The sequence below is a fragment of the Rhea americana genome, unplaced genomic scaffold (assembly GCF_003343005.1).
Source record: "Rhea americana isolate MKP2758 unplaced genomic scaffold, rheAme1 scaffold_97, whole genome shotgun sequence".
Taxonomy (NCBI): Eukaryota; Metazoa; Chordata; class Aves; order Rheiformes; family Rheidae; genus Rhea; species Rhea americana.
In genome coordinates this window covers 1,000,517-1,016,778 of record NW_028187166.1, presented here as the reverse complement: position 1 = coordinate 1,016,778, position 16,262 = coordinate 1,000,517, and the positions used below count along the sequence as shown (strand labels likewise).

Below are 16,262 nucleotides of genomic sequence, written 5' to 3'. Positions count from 1 at the left end.
AGTAGCCTATAGCTTTGTCCAGACTAATCTGAAATGGCTCAAGCAACAGGGTTTTTCATCACTTCCTTTGGGAAGTCTAATAGATCTTTCATAGCTGACTAGATCTTAAAATAAAGCCATGCTTGTGATAGTTATTCCACATTCTACAGATTAATATTTACAGTTTCTGACAATGTATTCAGTCTAACTCAAGATTTCTAGCAATTTATATTTCATGTTCAGGGTTTTTCTGGGTAGGATTCCTGTATGTTTCTCCTTTTGGGGGAAAAAAAGCTCCGCCTACAATCTAATTTTAGCTAATTGTGGAAGGGAAAATGAAATGTTGGCTTTTCCTTGATATGACACTAAAGCTTACTCATCTTTAGAAGCCACTGAAACTAGTCTTTATTAATATCAAGTAACTGTGCATAGACTATTTGGCAAGAAAGGCATAGTGAAGACATGAGAGGCAGGTAATGAGGGAAGACTGCTGGGCATAACCACAGCTGACCTCTGTCCTGATCGTTATTTGAGGAAATCTAAGGCAGCAGGGAGAGAACAACCTTAGTTCTCAAAACTAGGCTCCACCAGCAGAAATGCTCATCCACCTTCTTGGAATAACCATGAGAAAGAAACTAACAGTTGCTGGGAAATGTGCTGTGGTTCTGCCATGTGGTGGTTTAAGTAAATGTGATCACTGTTAACAGGCAAAGTGTAAGCTGTCATCTGTTTGAGTGCTGCCCATTTGCTTTCATCCCTGGGTAAGATATTAAGTCTTTCCTGTGGCAAGGCTTGAGGATAATAAACACCACTGTCCTCTAGATGAAAATTTCCTACCGAAGGAGCACCTCAATGTGATGCCTTAACACAAATGTCACTGGGGGATTTCAGACTTGCACATAAATCTTGTGGTTTGGGCTCACCTTTAATCTTCAGACATGATTATGAGGGAAAAGCTTGAGCTTAAGCTCCTTGGTGTGTATTCAACAAAACCTTCATTGTGCTCAATGAGAGTTTAGTCAACCAACTTGAACATCTTCATTTTTGACCCTCATGAAGATTATAGAGTAAGTCAGTTTTTTACGATAATGTGCAGCTTTGGTTTAGTGTGACACTTGCTGCAGCACCAAGGGTTATCTTCCTGAAGTCTAGACAGATTGTATAGGGCTTAGCTGGGGACATCTGACTGCAGGGCACAAAGTGAAATGCAGGATGGGAGGGGGAATGGCAGCTCTCCTGTGGGTCTTCCAGGCTGGAGTTGGGAGTGAAGAAAGGGATCTGCCTCTTGCCTTTTCATCCAAGAAGGTGAACTGAGTTCGTGCTCCTCAGTAGGTGTCCTGATACAATTTGTGCCTTTCTGCTGTGTTGCACCAGCACAGTCTGAACGCACACAAGCACTGGAGTCATTAGCATTAAACTAAAGAGAAGGCAGCAACACTGGAAAAAGAGGAGGAGTGGAAAGTCTGTTCTCGTTGTAAAGATATTTCCTCTATTAAACAAACCTTTTTCTCTATGAGAAACATTTAAACCTATGGAAAAACAAGCCCCACCTTGTGCTGGCTGCACTATGCTCTCTTTTCCTCTGGGGTTTGTCCTGGTGCCACCCCATGGCAAATATCAGCCTTAAATTTCCACCAGAGCAGACACAATCTGGAGGAATTGGCTGTCTGGCTCCTAGACTCTTGCAGCCCTAACCGTTTTGTAAAGAAATTGGTCTGCAAAGCCAAAACAAGTGTTAACTGCAGAAGTGGGGTGTTATTTTTATTGTTACTTATTACCCTTGCAAAAGTTTTGTTTCTCATATTTGGGAGCCATATTTGTCATGTCACCAGCCAGCTTAAGGTTTAACTAAAACATAATATTATTGGCTCTTATGTTTCCTTGTGTCATGTCCTTTAGTACTGCAGTAAGTGTTGTTAATGTTACCCATTAAGGTGTAGTATAAAAGATGGCTTGATCTTTGAGAGAATATTTTCAGAGGTTTAAAGTGCTGAGGAATTTGCTGCTACCCTGCAGCTTTTAACCAGGCCAGGAGCATGTGGATCTGGTATAGAGATGATGGTCATGTCTGTGCCCTGTTGCTGGGAAGTGGGCTACAGGAGCTACTTAGAGCAAAAAAAAGTTCATGTGACTTTATCAATATATCCATAAATGTTGCCAGAGCATAAAGCTCTTCTGAATGGTGCCTCCTCTCTGGGTAAATGATGGCTTTAGTTTCCGAGGCTCTTAATCCAAAGCCTTTCAGTAGCACCAAATTCTCATTATGTTTTAAGTCATAAGTTGAATAAATGAGTGCAATCGTTGCCATGGCAACATGTGTGAGGTCATAAATTAGGAATATGACTTCAGTATAAGAGAATTCATAAGGGCTGAGCGAGGACTAGGGGTGCAGCTGTGTCTGTAAAGAAAGTAAAAGCAGGCGTAAGATCGAAAGGGTGAAACTGTTCTTGGATATTCTCTATAAGAAGTATTTAAAGACATTCCTGACTGGAATAGTTTTTCCTGATTAGTTATGCAGCAGCTCAGGCAGTTTTAAGAAGTCCCATTTTCAATCTGTTCTCATCTCCTGTTTCATAGGGCATAACTGGTCATCAGTAATGCCTAGAGTTGTTCCTACTTTTGATTATTCCGATAGTTATTTTCAAACTACAGAATAATGTCTATTTTTTCACTGAATGCTCATGTTGGACTAATTTCACAGTATAAATGTCTACCAAATTTTCTACCCATGTATCCTGAGTTTGGGGGCTTACAAATGTCTTCCACCTTGTAAACAACAGCTAGCTGAACTCGAGATGCTTTCAGTCATAAATACTTTCATAAGTAACTGCTCTTCCTAAAAGATTTGGCCATCTGCCATAGCTACAATCTAGTCTTCTGGATAGTCAGTTGTCACTCCAACTGGCTGCTGGAGGGGTTCAGAGCTGGCATGAACCAATCCAACTAGAGTAAATCTACTTGCAGCTTGCACCACCAGGTGATCTGGTCTGCTCTGCTTCAGAGGCTGGCTTCTCAAACTTGGCAGGAGACTGCAGGAATTCTTCAGTTTGCCATTGCACGCTTATTTCTGTTATTGAGGAGGGGCAAACAGGTCTGTGCAAGCTTCTAAATCACCTGGAAAGTAACTGGAAGCTAAACTATTACTGTTGTGCAAAAAGCTTTTTTTCAGCCAGTTTCTCAACTACTGTAAAGCAAAGTTGCTTTGCATCAGATGAAGGTCCAAGTTTGGCTATTTCTGGCTTGCTTCCTGAGTCAGGCAGTGGGAACTCTTAGAATATGGGTGGTGTGTTAGCATGTTTTACTACTGCCCTGCTTTTATTTCCTTGTCTGCAGTGCTTTCATTGCTTTAGCTATTCCCCCCTTGCTATTGCTGTATGCTCTTGAAAAGGCAGAGAACTTCAACATTTGAGTTGCAGATGATGTTCAAGTGTTAGTGGGGTTTTCATTTGCAGCTGGAGAAGACAAAAAGGGTCTAATTTCACAACAATGGGCTGTTTGTATAACCAAATACCAGCAAAATCTGGGATGGAAGACTAACAAGATCCTGGCATTTGCTTTACAGAGACTGAAATCAGACACCACCTCTGTCACTGTTCGGGCTGGTCATGCCTCTCAAAAGTGGTTAAGCCTGTGAGCAAGAAATTGGGCATGCATAGAAATATCATGAATCAAGTTACTGCTATGTAACCTACCTATCACAGTAAAAAGTTACTGGGAAGGAGTAACATCTCCCTCTGTCACAGTGCTTGAGCTGTGGGATGGCTGCTCTGCTCCATACTAGAGGCAGCCGTGAACCTGTGAGTAACGGAGTATTTTTGTGTAGGAAGTGTTATAGAGATGGAGAGCACTTTCATTGCTGGGTTGCATCTGCTGAGTGCCCTGCAGTGAGGTTTGGATGCCCAGGTGTTATTTATGTTGAAAGAACTTGCCTCCAGGCTCCTCCTAGGTAAGAAGCATCACTTAATTTGTCTCGCCAACCTCTAGTCATCTGGTTACTCATGAAAGGCGGATCAGGGAAGGCACTTTCATCTGGGTGATTTGTCTGGGAGTGTCACTAGTGTTGTACCTGCCAAGCACATGGTTCTAGCAGATGCAAACATTTGGAGCATCTTGTTCTCCCCAGCTCATGACTCAAAAGATTACAACCAATATATTTTGCCTGTCTCTCTGCATGAAAGAATCTCAAGTCTCTTGTGTGGCTAAAGTCCTAGCCTCCCTAGTTTCATGGACCGGCTGCTAGTAGGGGAAACCATCTCAACAGTTTTGCAGGTGAGCAGGGGATATTTGCTATAGCTTTTCTCCACTGCGCCATTAGCCTCTTCATTAGACTACAAACTGAGTTGATTGGGAACACTATTCCCCCTTGCTTCCTTCCAGAGATATGGTGAGATTTGGGCTCCTGTGCTCATGGATTTTGACATGCTACTGATATCAATTACCTATCCAAGAAACTCATTCCAGTAGGTCAATGAGATTTATGCTGGGAAAACAGAGGCCGTGCCGAACTTCAGCTATTATACGGAATATTATTCTTCTAGATAATCCAAAGCAGAAAGGCTGAGTGATAGGTCCACGAGCACATGTTAAGAACTGGACAGTCCTGCCTCCCAGGCAAATGCCCTAATCCCTAGCTCATACACTGCCTTCTGCCTGGTATGTTATAAGCAGGAATGGCAGTGATTGCTGCCCAGATACCTGCAGCAATGAATGACTAAATATATGTATCAGCAAGGTTTCAGTACAGCAAGAGCTGAGCTGACAGCACTGGCTATTTTCTTTGTAGACAAAGAAGGCCATGAGGGTGCTGCTCTGAGGAAGCGGGAGGGCTGGGATGTTTTGACATGGTGCAGAATGGGAGCCCACTGGGTTGGGTTCAGAGTCTGTAGGTAGTTACTGCTCCTTGATAACTAGTGTGACTGCAGATGCTAAATTCAAGAGACTTCTCACCTGTTGCCTGCCAGTGATGAGTGACCTCAGATCTTCAATGGCACTGAAAGTATTGATACTAGTGAGACTCCAAAGGGTTTTAGTTAAATTTAGGGAGGTAGAGGGTTGCATTAGGCTGCTGCTCCCTGCCAAGCACCCTGCCAAGCACCCTGATCTGATTTGGGGTTTGTCAGTGTTGCACGCCACCTAATAGTGCAGTGTTGAGGGTCTACTTCCTTAGGGCCTGAGAGCCAGCAATGCTGCAGGAAACAGTTTTCTTGGTACTGTACTGTAGTGCAATACAATATGCTATACAATACCAGAATTGTTTAAAAAGAAAAAAAAACTTTTGGAATTGATGTTTGCTACCATAGTGTGCTGATCAGCTGTCATTAGTGTGCGAAGACGAGCAGTGTTGGGTATCTTGGTGAAAGGAAGAGCCATGGGAGTGGAGGAGCGCCTTGGCTAGACCAAGTGTGCAAGCCGATGCGCGCAGCCAGAGGCAGCAGTTGCAGAAGTGGACTGTCCTCCTCGGCCGCTCGCCGGGGAAGCGTTTCCCCTCCACAACTGTTGAGCTAACCTGGCGGGGGATGACTCCTTCCCTTTCTACACTTTCTTGGCTGCACTTTTACCCTTTGCATTTGCAACCTCCTTTTTCCAATTCCAAAGTGGCATCTGCCACCCTATCCCCTTCCGAAAGCATCCTGACCCCCTTTCTCTTTGAAGCCAGAAGGAAAAGGGTGGGGGGAGCAGAGACTTCCATGTTTGGGGGCTATTTGTGTGTGTGTGGGGGAGCTAGTGGCGGGCGGGGACAAGTCGGCCGGCAGCGGCCGTTCAAACTTGCCGGGGGGGCCGGGCCGGGGGCCGGGCGGCGCCGGGGGGGCGGGCGGCGCCGCGCCGCGCAGGGGGCCGCGCCGCCCGGCCCTGATTTGCTGCGCGGCTCCGAGATTGACAAACTCTCGCCTTGGCTTTAAAAGAAAAAAGGAGAGAGGGGGAGAGAGAGAAAGAAAGTTTTCGCTCCCGTAGCAAGCAAGGGAAGGGCCGAGTGCGGCGGAGCCCCCCGACAGCCCCATGGCTTTATAAAGCGGCTGCTCTCCGGGGGGGGGGAGGCGGGGGGGTCTGAGCGGCTTTTCTTCGCTTTTTTTTTCTTTCATTTTTTTTTCCCGCTTGACGAGTTGTCCCGAGCTGGTGCCCCTTTTTTTGTGGACCATGGATACGCACACACGGTGGAAAAGGCGAAGCTGGATACGGAGCTGGCCGGTGCCCGCAGCGCTGCTCCTGCTGGGCGCCGCGTCCCTGGGCGCCGCAGGTAAGCGGCCGCGGAGCCGGCTCGCAGCGCGATCGCGTGGGAAACGCGAGCGACCTCCGCGCACGGGGGAAGCGCCGGGGGAGCTGGAGCCTTTTTGGAAATTCGGCGCGGACGGCGAGAAGGAGCTGGCTTTTGTGCTTTGCAAAACATTTGTCCTTCCTCACTCAATGCATTCCAAAAAAGAAGAAAAACTTTAGCTGCACAAGTCTCTGAATGCCATTTGTCAGGGGGCCCGTAAAAGGGGGGAAAACTTAGAGCAATACTTTTTTTCCCTTATCTTAAACAGATCTGCCTGTTGCTGTGCTCATTTTTCTGGAGCAGAAGTCAGTATTTGTTTCTAAAGTTTCTAGTTGTGCATGTGTATATTTAACTGGAAAACTGTTCTTGCATAGTTCCTCCTCCTCCTTGAGGACAGGAAACTTTTGTGGAGAAGGAATCTGCTCTCCGCTCCTCACTTCAAAGCCGGCAGATCGCGGTGCACAAAAGCTTTGCAGACTCTTCTGCTCCGGACCCCAAGGCACACGCTCTCTGTACCCACTGTGCTTCTCTAACCCACGTTTGCAGGGTTTCTCCGTGAAATTACTGCTGTTGAGAATGGCAAGAGAAAGCGCTGTGAAATATTAGGTGCAAAACAGTCCTAGATATGCAGAACAGTAACAACCCCCCCTGAAATGTCACTTTAAAAATCGTGCAGAAGAGGGACTAAGCACTTTATTTTGCTAGCTGGATGCTTTGGTTACCCTGTGCGTTTTGGGGAGTTCTGCTTTCCCAATGTCTGCACTCCCGTGGTGAACTGTGAAATACCAGAGCAGGACAGATGGATACTTGTGGATTTGCTGCAAAAGTGTTTTTGGAATCTTTTCTGAGGTTGTAGGAGACACTTAGGCATCGTTGCTCTGAGATTTTTCTTGTAACACAACTCAATAAGTGGCTTGTTGGCTGAGCTGATTTTGAAATCTGGAAAGTTAAAGTAGATTGAGTTTTGGAAAACTGAGCTAAAAATACCCTGAATAGCTGATCTGCCTGGGATTCAGTATTCATGCTCAAATTCGTGCAAGTTTTGGATGTTCTCTTTTGTGTCCTGGAAGCTCAGCCAGTGGTGTCTGCCGGGTTGTTTGTGTGGGATTTATGTAGTTGTGCGATTCTCGATTATTGTCATTTCTAGGCTCTTAAAATGGCTTTGGGGAAGAAAGTAACGGTAGTATGAGGAATGCTTCAAACAGTTTGCAAGTTCTGAGCAAGATGGAAAATAAGTACTCCAATATAAAATGCTTCTAGCAAATCATTGCCAGGAAAAAACTAGTGGTAGTCAGTTATCATAGACTGTATTGCAAAAGTATTGGATTATTATTTAGAGCAGTTCTGATTAGAATAATACTGAAGCAATATTAACTTGTTTTCCCTTTTTATGTGGCCAATAGCATCAGGTCACTGGTGCTTTGTTTAGATGCTGGAAGTTGAATTACTGTTCTCCACTGTTTTGAAGGAAATAGATTTTTCTGTCTTCTGTGGTTGTGCTGCTAATATTTCAATGGTTTCAGAGCACCCTTAAGCACACCGCCAGGGTATATTCTTTGAACAGCTACAGTGTAAGATGTAGCTCTTTAAATTTATGGGTAACTTTTCTGTGACTTCTGGATCCCACTGTGGCTGCCGCTCTGGGAAGCGGTGATCTGTCTAGCTGGACCCAGTGACAGGGTGGGAGGCTGGAGAGCTGCAGGGCCAACTTGCAGCTGCTTAGTGACTCTTGCAGTGAAAGGATTTGAATTATCCTAATGAGTCTGCTAATAGGCTATCAAATAATTTAGATGAGGGAGGAGTTAGATTTGGACAGCTGATGACATTGACTGATACCCTCTATAGCTCTTTAATTCTTCCAAGCTCTCTATCAGCTCAAATTGTTTCTGTTTCAGTTTCATTTTATTCAGTCTCTGTATGGAGTGAGGTGAAATACTGAATCATCTTCAGAAATGCATCAATCAAGTTGCCTCAAAGAGGGGGAAGAAATCTAGCACAAGGGCTTCCCGAATGTCAGAGAAATCACAATGTCAAAAGTTATGTGAACTGAAACATTGCTGAACCCTGCCCCTCTAACCCATACTTTCCACACTTTTGACAGATGTCCCACTGAAATCTAACCCACAAAGTTGGAGTATCTATTCAGTTTTATACAGATTTGTTAAAAAAGAGTTTGTGTGAAAACTTCTGGAAGCAGTATTTTCTTTAGTGGCAAAGTGTTATAAGAATATGGGGCATGTGCTTTAAAAGAAAAATATTGGAAATTATGAAGTATCTTGTTGCCATCTGTTGCTTCTCTCCTTGGCTGTTCCCCAGTCATTTAGAATGGGCTTAAATTCTTAGTATGCAGCCAGCTAGCTTTGTTTAATATTTTGCCAATTGAAAAGCTTGATACTGTTTTACAAGAAGAAATATGACTTTATAAGTTTGGAATTGGTGATGGATCTCATCTCTAGTGTGAAACCTGGATTATGCTGTCAGTGTATTGCCTCTTTGGAACAGGACTTTGCAACTTAAACCCAGCTGTTATACATGCCTCATCCAGAGGATGGACTAGAGGCATTCAACTTAAGTAATGTATTATTCTTCTCTGTAAACTAGGGGCAGGATGACAAATCTTTTCAAACCATTCCCTTGTAGAGGCAGCTTTTTGAAGGCTGCTTGCTGGTCTCTTCCCTGCTGTTGTACAGAATTACTGGATGCAGGAGCCGCTGTTTCTGAACTGTGATCATAGAGTTGGTTCGGCCAGCTCTTGGGCAGTCTCCCACTAATGCTATTGGAGACTTTGCCTCTAGTTCAAAGCATTACTGCCACTGCCTAGTTTGAGGACTGGAGAAATCTCATTTCATTCCAAGTCTTCAAGTGGTGATTCTTGGGAGAACCCTGTTAAATAATTACTGATTTTTGTGCAAAGAGGCAGAACAGTGTGGAACCTCTACCTGCTGGCTTTGAATTCTGACTACTGAGATCTCATCTTTTCCTAGTCTGAAGATTACCTCTTGGAGGGTATCACTATCTTAGCTATCCAATATTGGGTTTTCTCAGATAAAACCTATTTAAAACTAAGGGCAATCAGTAAATAAAACTGTATGGACCTTAATGTGAGAGCTTGTGGGCACAAAGGCTGCTCTAGAACAAACAGGAAAGGTCTATAAAGGGGGTGTGCATCCTTGCTTTAAGTGGGTACTGCCCTCTGCCCTGAATTTTGTAGTTTAAGGAGATGGACTTTCCTTTACAGGTTTGTTCTCTTTAAAATGTTGAATAACTCATCAGTCATTTTTTCATGACTGCTTGAAGTCATGTAGTGTTGCAAGGGATGTGCTAACATCCCTCAGTGAGGACCTCTGGGTGACTGGCTCCTGTTTCCCAAGCTTTCCTTGCCCTGTGCTGTGAGAAGTGACCCAGTGTGGAGCTGCAGGTCTGGGTGAGTGTGTGCACATGGGAAAGCCAGGCCTTGGGCAGATCCCAGCTTGGGGCATGGGTCTGTGCTACGCTGGCTTGGGTGGTTAATACCCCCTTATCTGATGTCACAGAAAAGTTTGAAAACTACAGGATGCTTTTTAGGCTTTAGATACCTATTATGAATTGTTCCAATTCTGTCTCCTGATTGATCATCTTAACTACACTGTCCTTGTTACTGGGGCGTAATCTAAAGGTGATTCCCAACATAGCTTGTTCTGGGTGTTATTTATCAGCATCTGTGCTGTGAGTGATACTCAGGATAATACTTTTAATTTTGAAGCAGTTTTTCTTTTCTCAGGGGTGTTGACAGGAAATTCTCAGCCACTATCCAGTGCCAAAGCCCAGATACCCAAGGGCCTGTAGGTGCCTAATGTCACTTGCCATCGTATGCCTGGCTGGTTTCCTCTAGCACTGAAGATGCAGCTCTGTCCTCTTGCTGCCTCTCCCACTGTGCTTTGGTGCACAGTACCTGCCCTAGGACCATCTGTCCTGAAGCCTGGTTTCAGTTAGAGTATGCTTTTTGACAACTGCTTTGAATCACAGATAGTGTTTAAAGGGAGACACAGCGTGGCAACAGATGTGAAGAGGCAGACGGTGCTGCTGTGGCATGTCACTAACGCAGAGGCATTTGTGTGAAGTACTATTTATAGAGGTATTTTAGGTAATCTGAGTTTTGTGCCTGGAGTTCAGAAATAAATTTGTAGGAAAATTCAAACTGCTTGCCAGGCTGAGCTTTTTCTGCAGAGGGAGAGCAAATTACCTAATTTTTTCACAAGTGCTTTTTCTACATGTTGTCTAATGCCCTGATTCTTCTACCTGCTTCCTGCCTCATTGCTCTCCTGATGCAATTGTTCTAATCTGTCTGAACTCCAAATATATTTCTTGGAGCAGAAGTTGAATGTTAGAGAATGGAATATCTGTGTTCATAGGGCATGATCCAGGTCTTTCATGTTGACGGAAAGTTGTCTGCTGGCTTCAGTGGAAATTGGTTCTGGTTATAAAAGATAAAGAATCAGCAAGTGTCTGTAAAGAAGCTGAGTCTGTTTTAAGACTTTGATCTCTTTCCACAACAGAAATAATGCATATTTACCAAGATCCTTAGTTTTAAGTAATCCCTGTGCTCTTGGCTGGAACTCTGGAGAGCATGCCAGTAGTGGAGCCAGTAGCATAGCATAGCTGAAAAAGCTTTAAGGATGCTGCTCTTGTTTTCTCATTGAATTCAAGATCTCCTTTTGTGAAAAGCTGTGATATTGTGGTTATTGGCTGGAAGGGGATTACTTGGCTTGGGTCATGACCACTAGCAAAGCGGTTGTGATTTGTGAGCAGGCATGGTGCCGGGGATGCTTTGCAGTGTGAGATGCTGTGTGATCCTTCCCAGAGTAGGTGGAAGATGGCAAATTTTCTTGTGTAAACAGAGCCTTAATTTAAGAAACTCATTGAGCAATAGTGCAGTAAACACTTCCACATAGGCAGGTTGAGGATTAGGTGCTTTGTGGCCTAGCAGACCTACAATCTTTCTCGCTATTGTGGGGAGAAGTGTATGGGGTGGTGGGAGAAGAGAATAGGCTTAGCTGGCCAGTGGAGAGGTGATGAACATGAGGCAGGTGAGTGTTCAAATTAGGCCTCACTGCAGTGACTCGTGGTTTTGCTACGGATGCTTGTGGTAATTGCCTGTGGATACACCTGGAGAAAGTGAGGATGAGGAAGTGGAGAGCTGAGCCCAAGGCTGTGGGATTTCAGTGAGCATGTTGCAGATGGAAAGGTACTGCAGTGGGACTCCTGCTTGATTGTGCTCAGATGGTGTGCATGTTACAGCAGGTGCTGCTTGGGCTTAAGGACCTTCCCAACAGTTGAATTAAGAGCCTCTTGTTATTTTGGCCTGCTGACTGTTACTTACATTAAAGAGATAAGAACCTGTCTGCATATAAAGCAATTTGGGGTATAGGCCTCAAGGTCTGGGATCGTTTGGCAGTAACGATTGCATTTGGAGTTCATGCTTTGCCTTAGTGTGAATTCTGAAGCACAACAGCCCCTGAGATGGGGGAAATCCCTGCTGTGTTACAGATATGAATTTGGTACTTTCCTGCATATCTACATGCCCGTTCCTGTATGCTCTAGCTTAGTTATTTGGCAGGAATCTTCTCAAAGCAGCTATCTTTATATGAAATGAATTCTTCTAGAGAAAGACTTAACATCATGTGGGTTTTACTGAAAACCTGATTGTAACTTTTGAATACCTAGACTTTGGTAAATGATAATTCCTGTTTTTAAAGAGAATTGATAATCTCTGCTGGTTTCCCTGCTCTATATATGTATGCCTTTGCTAGCTTTTAGCTGTGTAGTCCTCTGTCCTGGATTTAGTGTGATTGTCTTGTTTGATCTGAGTACTACCACTCAGATCAAACTGAAGTATGCAAATCGAGCTTTATTGATTACACTTGTGCCATCTGCATAAGCACACAGGGCCTTTCATGAAGCTCTTAAAGCCCCAGTTTAGCCTTGATGAATTTGAGATAAAAATTAAGAAGTGAGGAGGCTACTTGGAAATCCTGGATGGGTTTATAAGGTGAATTGCCTCCCTTTCTTGTGTTTGACAGCTGCCCCTGGTAGGTCTGTATGGAGGTAAGTGATGGCTGTTAGGGACCATCACTCATAGCATGTGTCATGCTGGGACCTGGCAGCTATGATCCCCTTGTGGGGTTTTCCTCCTGGCTCCTTGCAACTGGCATGGTGGGGGAGTCCCTAGGGAGGTCCCATGCAATAAAAGGCACCACTTCTCACTGGTGTTTCTTTCTAAACTTGGTTTGCTGAGATGTGCAGAGGCTTTTCTGTACTTGGTAATGTCCCTTGATCAGGGTTGTTTGGTGTCCTTTCTTTAGATCTTTTCCATTATTGCCATTATTTGGATTTCTCTCTGGTTATGACCCCCTTCAGAGAGCAGCTATTGTACAGAGCTGTGAGGAATATGAGTTTGAAGATACTGGTAGACTTTTATTCTTTGCTAATTAGGTGGTGAGGTTTTCAGGAGTTTTTAAGAGTATAAAGGTCTTTCAAAAAAGTCTCTTAAAGAGTGTTACTTGTAAAGGGCAAGACCTATGCACAGCTTAGATCAGTGGCATGCTGGCTGTAGGAAGGCTATAGGCAAGATGGATCTTGTGTCCAGGATGAAGGAGACCTGGAAAGAAAGATGAGTGGCGGAGGCTCTAGTAAGGAGCACAGGTGCAGAAATTCTTTCCAGGTGACTTCTGAGTGTAGGGTGTGCAGAACCAGTCTGAAATACTTGTATTTTGATGTTGAACTGAAGCCTTCTGCACCTGTTGAAGTCCAGGGGCTTTTTTTCAGAGGCAGGTTGCATTATTAGAGCCCACCTATGTCTCCCTGTGGCTGGGCATCAGCAAAGCTCATAGGAATGCTCTTAGCAGCTTTGCTGGTGGACTGTAGCATGCATCTTCAAGGTGAGCAGGGGGCAATTGTCAGGCTCTCGAGGCTTTTTTGCCTGCTGGATTCTCTAAGCTACCCACTTCTACTTTCAGCAGTTGATCAGTGTAGTGCTAGCCCTTTCATCTGCCTTCCTGGCTTGCTTGAGAGAGGTTCCTGGGACTATGTCTCCAGTTGCAGCCTTGCTTTGCTGTGTATCAAAGCTTTTATTCTTACTAACTAGAGTGGAGCATGTGCTGAGTCTGCAAGCTGGCAGCTTTTCTTTAACAAAAAAAAAAAAAAAGAAAGAAAAGAAAAAATACCTCTCTAAGTAGAAACCTTTGTGTGAAGCAAAAACCTAAAATGTAAAGTGACCAAAACCAAAAAAGCCAAGAGGCATGCAAGACTAGAAAATTTGTTAAAATTAAGTGTTGTATGGAAAAAATACTTTGATTGGCAGCCAGTGGTACAATTAGCCACTTGGTTACTGCCTAAGTTTCAGGCCCCTTGAGAAGAAGCTGAGCACTGAGTGAACCATTCAAGTGATGCTGGCTTCTCTGGACATGTCTGGAACATCTTCAGAACTAAAATGGAGCTGCACAAGGCATTTTTGAGGTTGGTTGGTCTGAGTCTGGACTTCTTGTCCAGAAGCCAAAAGGCTGCTTAGCATCATCTGGAAGCTTCCACAATGTTGAAAGATGCTGTCTTTTTTGAACCCAGGAAAATGGTATTAACACTTACAATTCTGGAGATTTACTTTTAGATTGTGTAATGAGCTGGAGTGAAAAAAGGATAGTTTGGGGATTGAACACTTGGAATGAGCTGCACCACTGTTCATTCCCTAGTGCTGCTGCCCAAGACTTGGAGGCCTTGGGCAAATCACTGTGCTCCTCTGCCCTCAGACTTGCTCCTCTCACTATGCAGAACCCCTTGCTTGCCCTTGAGGCACAGCTGCAACATGTGTACTACTGAATGCTGATATGCTGACAAGGTGTATTTGTTATGAAGCAATGAAGCACTTTAAGAGCCTCTTCTGAACTCTGTGCCTCAGGCTTTTAGTGGTTATGTTTTAAGAGACTTCTATCTTAAAAATGCTTTTCCTTCATAGGATAGTACTTTTTTCTAACCCCACTAGTGCCTTAAATGTTGCAAATGCAAAAGGTTATTTGGATTTTGTATGTAGCTTTGGACAAACTTGTGTTCCAGTTCAGACTATGGAGCATAAAACAGACCACTATGCTGTTACAAAGTAGTGTCAACACCATAGTTTTGAATCTATAAATGAAGTTTGAAGCCAGTAGCCACACATGCTTCAGTTTATTGGAAATAATCTTTTGGAAGCTGGAGTGATGCAAATCAAAGTGGGGTACTGGATACTGAAGCTGAACATCCCTCCCCCCCCCCCCCACTGGGTTTTACATTCTAGAGCTGTGCTGTAATCCAGGAAAAGGAGGTCAAGAAAGATGATGTCAGCATGACTTTCAGCTGGCTTTGGGCTTGTGACATCCAGTTGTTCTACCAATATACCAAATGCATTTTATACTTAAATGCTTTGCTCTTCTACAGGATTTTTGGGCTAAGTGCATTCATCCATATGGATTTGGCATGTCTTCTTGAGACTCCTCCCATGCCTGATGCTGTATTGCTAGTAGTGTTAAGCCCTGCTGCACTAGGTTCTCTGGAGAAAGGTTTGAAGGCCAAACCTTAGTCCAGCTGTTGTGATAACTTTCTGTTGGTCTGAACAGTCTGCCTTTTACCCAAAGGAGCTAGGCACACCCTGGTTTCCCAAGGTGAATAGATGCATTTGTGTGTGGATCTTCTGCTGTCCTTAGAGCTTGCTGCAGCTTGCTGGAAATTTGAACTATCTGCCAAGCTAAATGCACGTAAATCTTGCTGTTGGCTTGGGGTGACCCTGAATGCTGTCCCTGCCTGGATCAAGCTGTGCATCTGCAGCCAGGGAGATGTTAATTCTTTCAGAGTAAAGTAATAATTTGATCCTTTCCTGGCTCTGCTTTTAAGCAAGCTGTTTAAAGCCCTCTTTTTTTTTTTTTTTTTTTTTTTTGCTTTTCTGCACATCACTGTTAAAAGTTGCAAAGGATGGGGAAGAGGCTGCAGCTCTGCTTGAAATGCTGCAAGAAGTTAATGGGGGAAACCTTGGAATAGGTCACCAAGGGGCCTGTTGGAGCCTTTACGTGAAGGGACTGTTGGGCAGTTTTAGTGGCTAGATTTGAGTTTCATTTACATGTTGGCTGGTGCTTCTATTTTTTGTGTGGATATACAGCAAAGAGCTATGCGTTAACTGAGCTGCACGTGCTTTATCATGGAAAGCCTTACTGGCTTTTTCTCTGCTTTTCCTCCCACTCTCCCCTCCACTGCTTTGTTTCCAAGACAATATTTAAGTAAGAATTCATTGCAGCTGAATTCCTGGAGGTCACACTGCCAGTTTCCCAGGATCTGGTGGGGAGTTTTACACAGTGATTTTGGCAGTAGGACACAAGTTCCTTCAGCTGCACCCCTCCGACAAAGTTGGAAGCAGTGATTTTGGGTGGTTTTGATAGGGCTTGTCCTAGATGTGCCCAGTACTGGAGTATGAAGATAGCGCCTGATAGTGCTATTCTGCTCTAGGTTAGAGATTCGGTCTGAGGACTGCATTTCACCAGCGGAATAATGAATGTATTGTTTGTATGCCCTTATTTCCAGTGTGCACTGCTAAAAGTGAATAGAAAGGTCAAGAGATGAGTCACTGAATACAAGTGTCATTCTTTGGAGAAGAAATGGAAAAGGGGAGCTTCCACGTCAGGTGCTTCAGCTGGTGCCAAACAGCTCTGTGTCACTGTGCTTAAGGGAGCTAAAAGGGTAAATTTGAGCTGAAATGTTCAAGCACCTGAGAGTTAGCAAGGGCCCAGAGCTGGGATTTGGCAGTTGTAGTTGCCAGTGGCTCCTAAGCTAGGTGCCGAGATAAGCTTTGCACCACTGATCCAAGCAGTGTGCTGAGATTCTGGGTCTTTGCTGGATTACTACTGTTGCTGCTTTGCGCAGCAAATATCTTGAGCTTCAAGGGTTAGTAAGCTCTTGACTTCGTTACAAGCTCACTGATATGCAGGAAGAAGGCTTCCTCCAAATTAGTGTGGAGGCTCTTAATACTCAGGCT

The 16,262-nt window shown here is 44.3% G+C and overlaps 1 protein-coding gene across 2 annotated transcripts in view; it reads left to right on the top strand.

Moving 5' to 3' along the window:
• The first annotated feature begins 5,842 nt into the window (after positions 1-5,842).
• COL5A1 (collagen type V alpha 1 chain) overlaps positions 5,843-16,262 on the top strand; it is a 167,007-nt gene continuing 156,587 nt past the window's right edge. Inside the window, exon 1 of one of the 2 annotated variants that reach the window (XM_085325272.1) lies at positions 5,843-6,214. In XM_085325272.1, coding sequence (XP_085181398.1) covers positions 6,115-6,214 — 100 coding nt within the window. In that variant the 5' untranslated portion in view covers positions 5,843-6,114. The remainder of the gene's footprint in view (positions 6,215-16,262) is intronic. The other variant, XM_085325271.1, reaches the window with a different exon arrangement.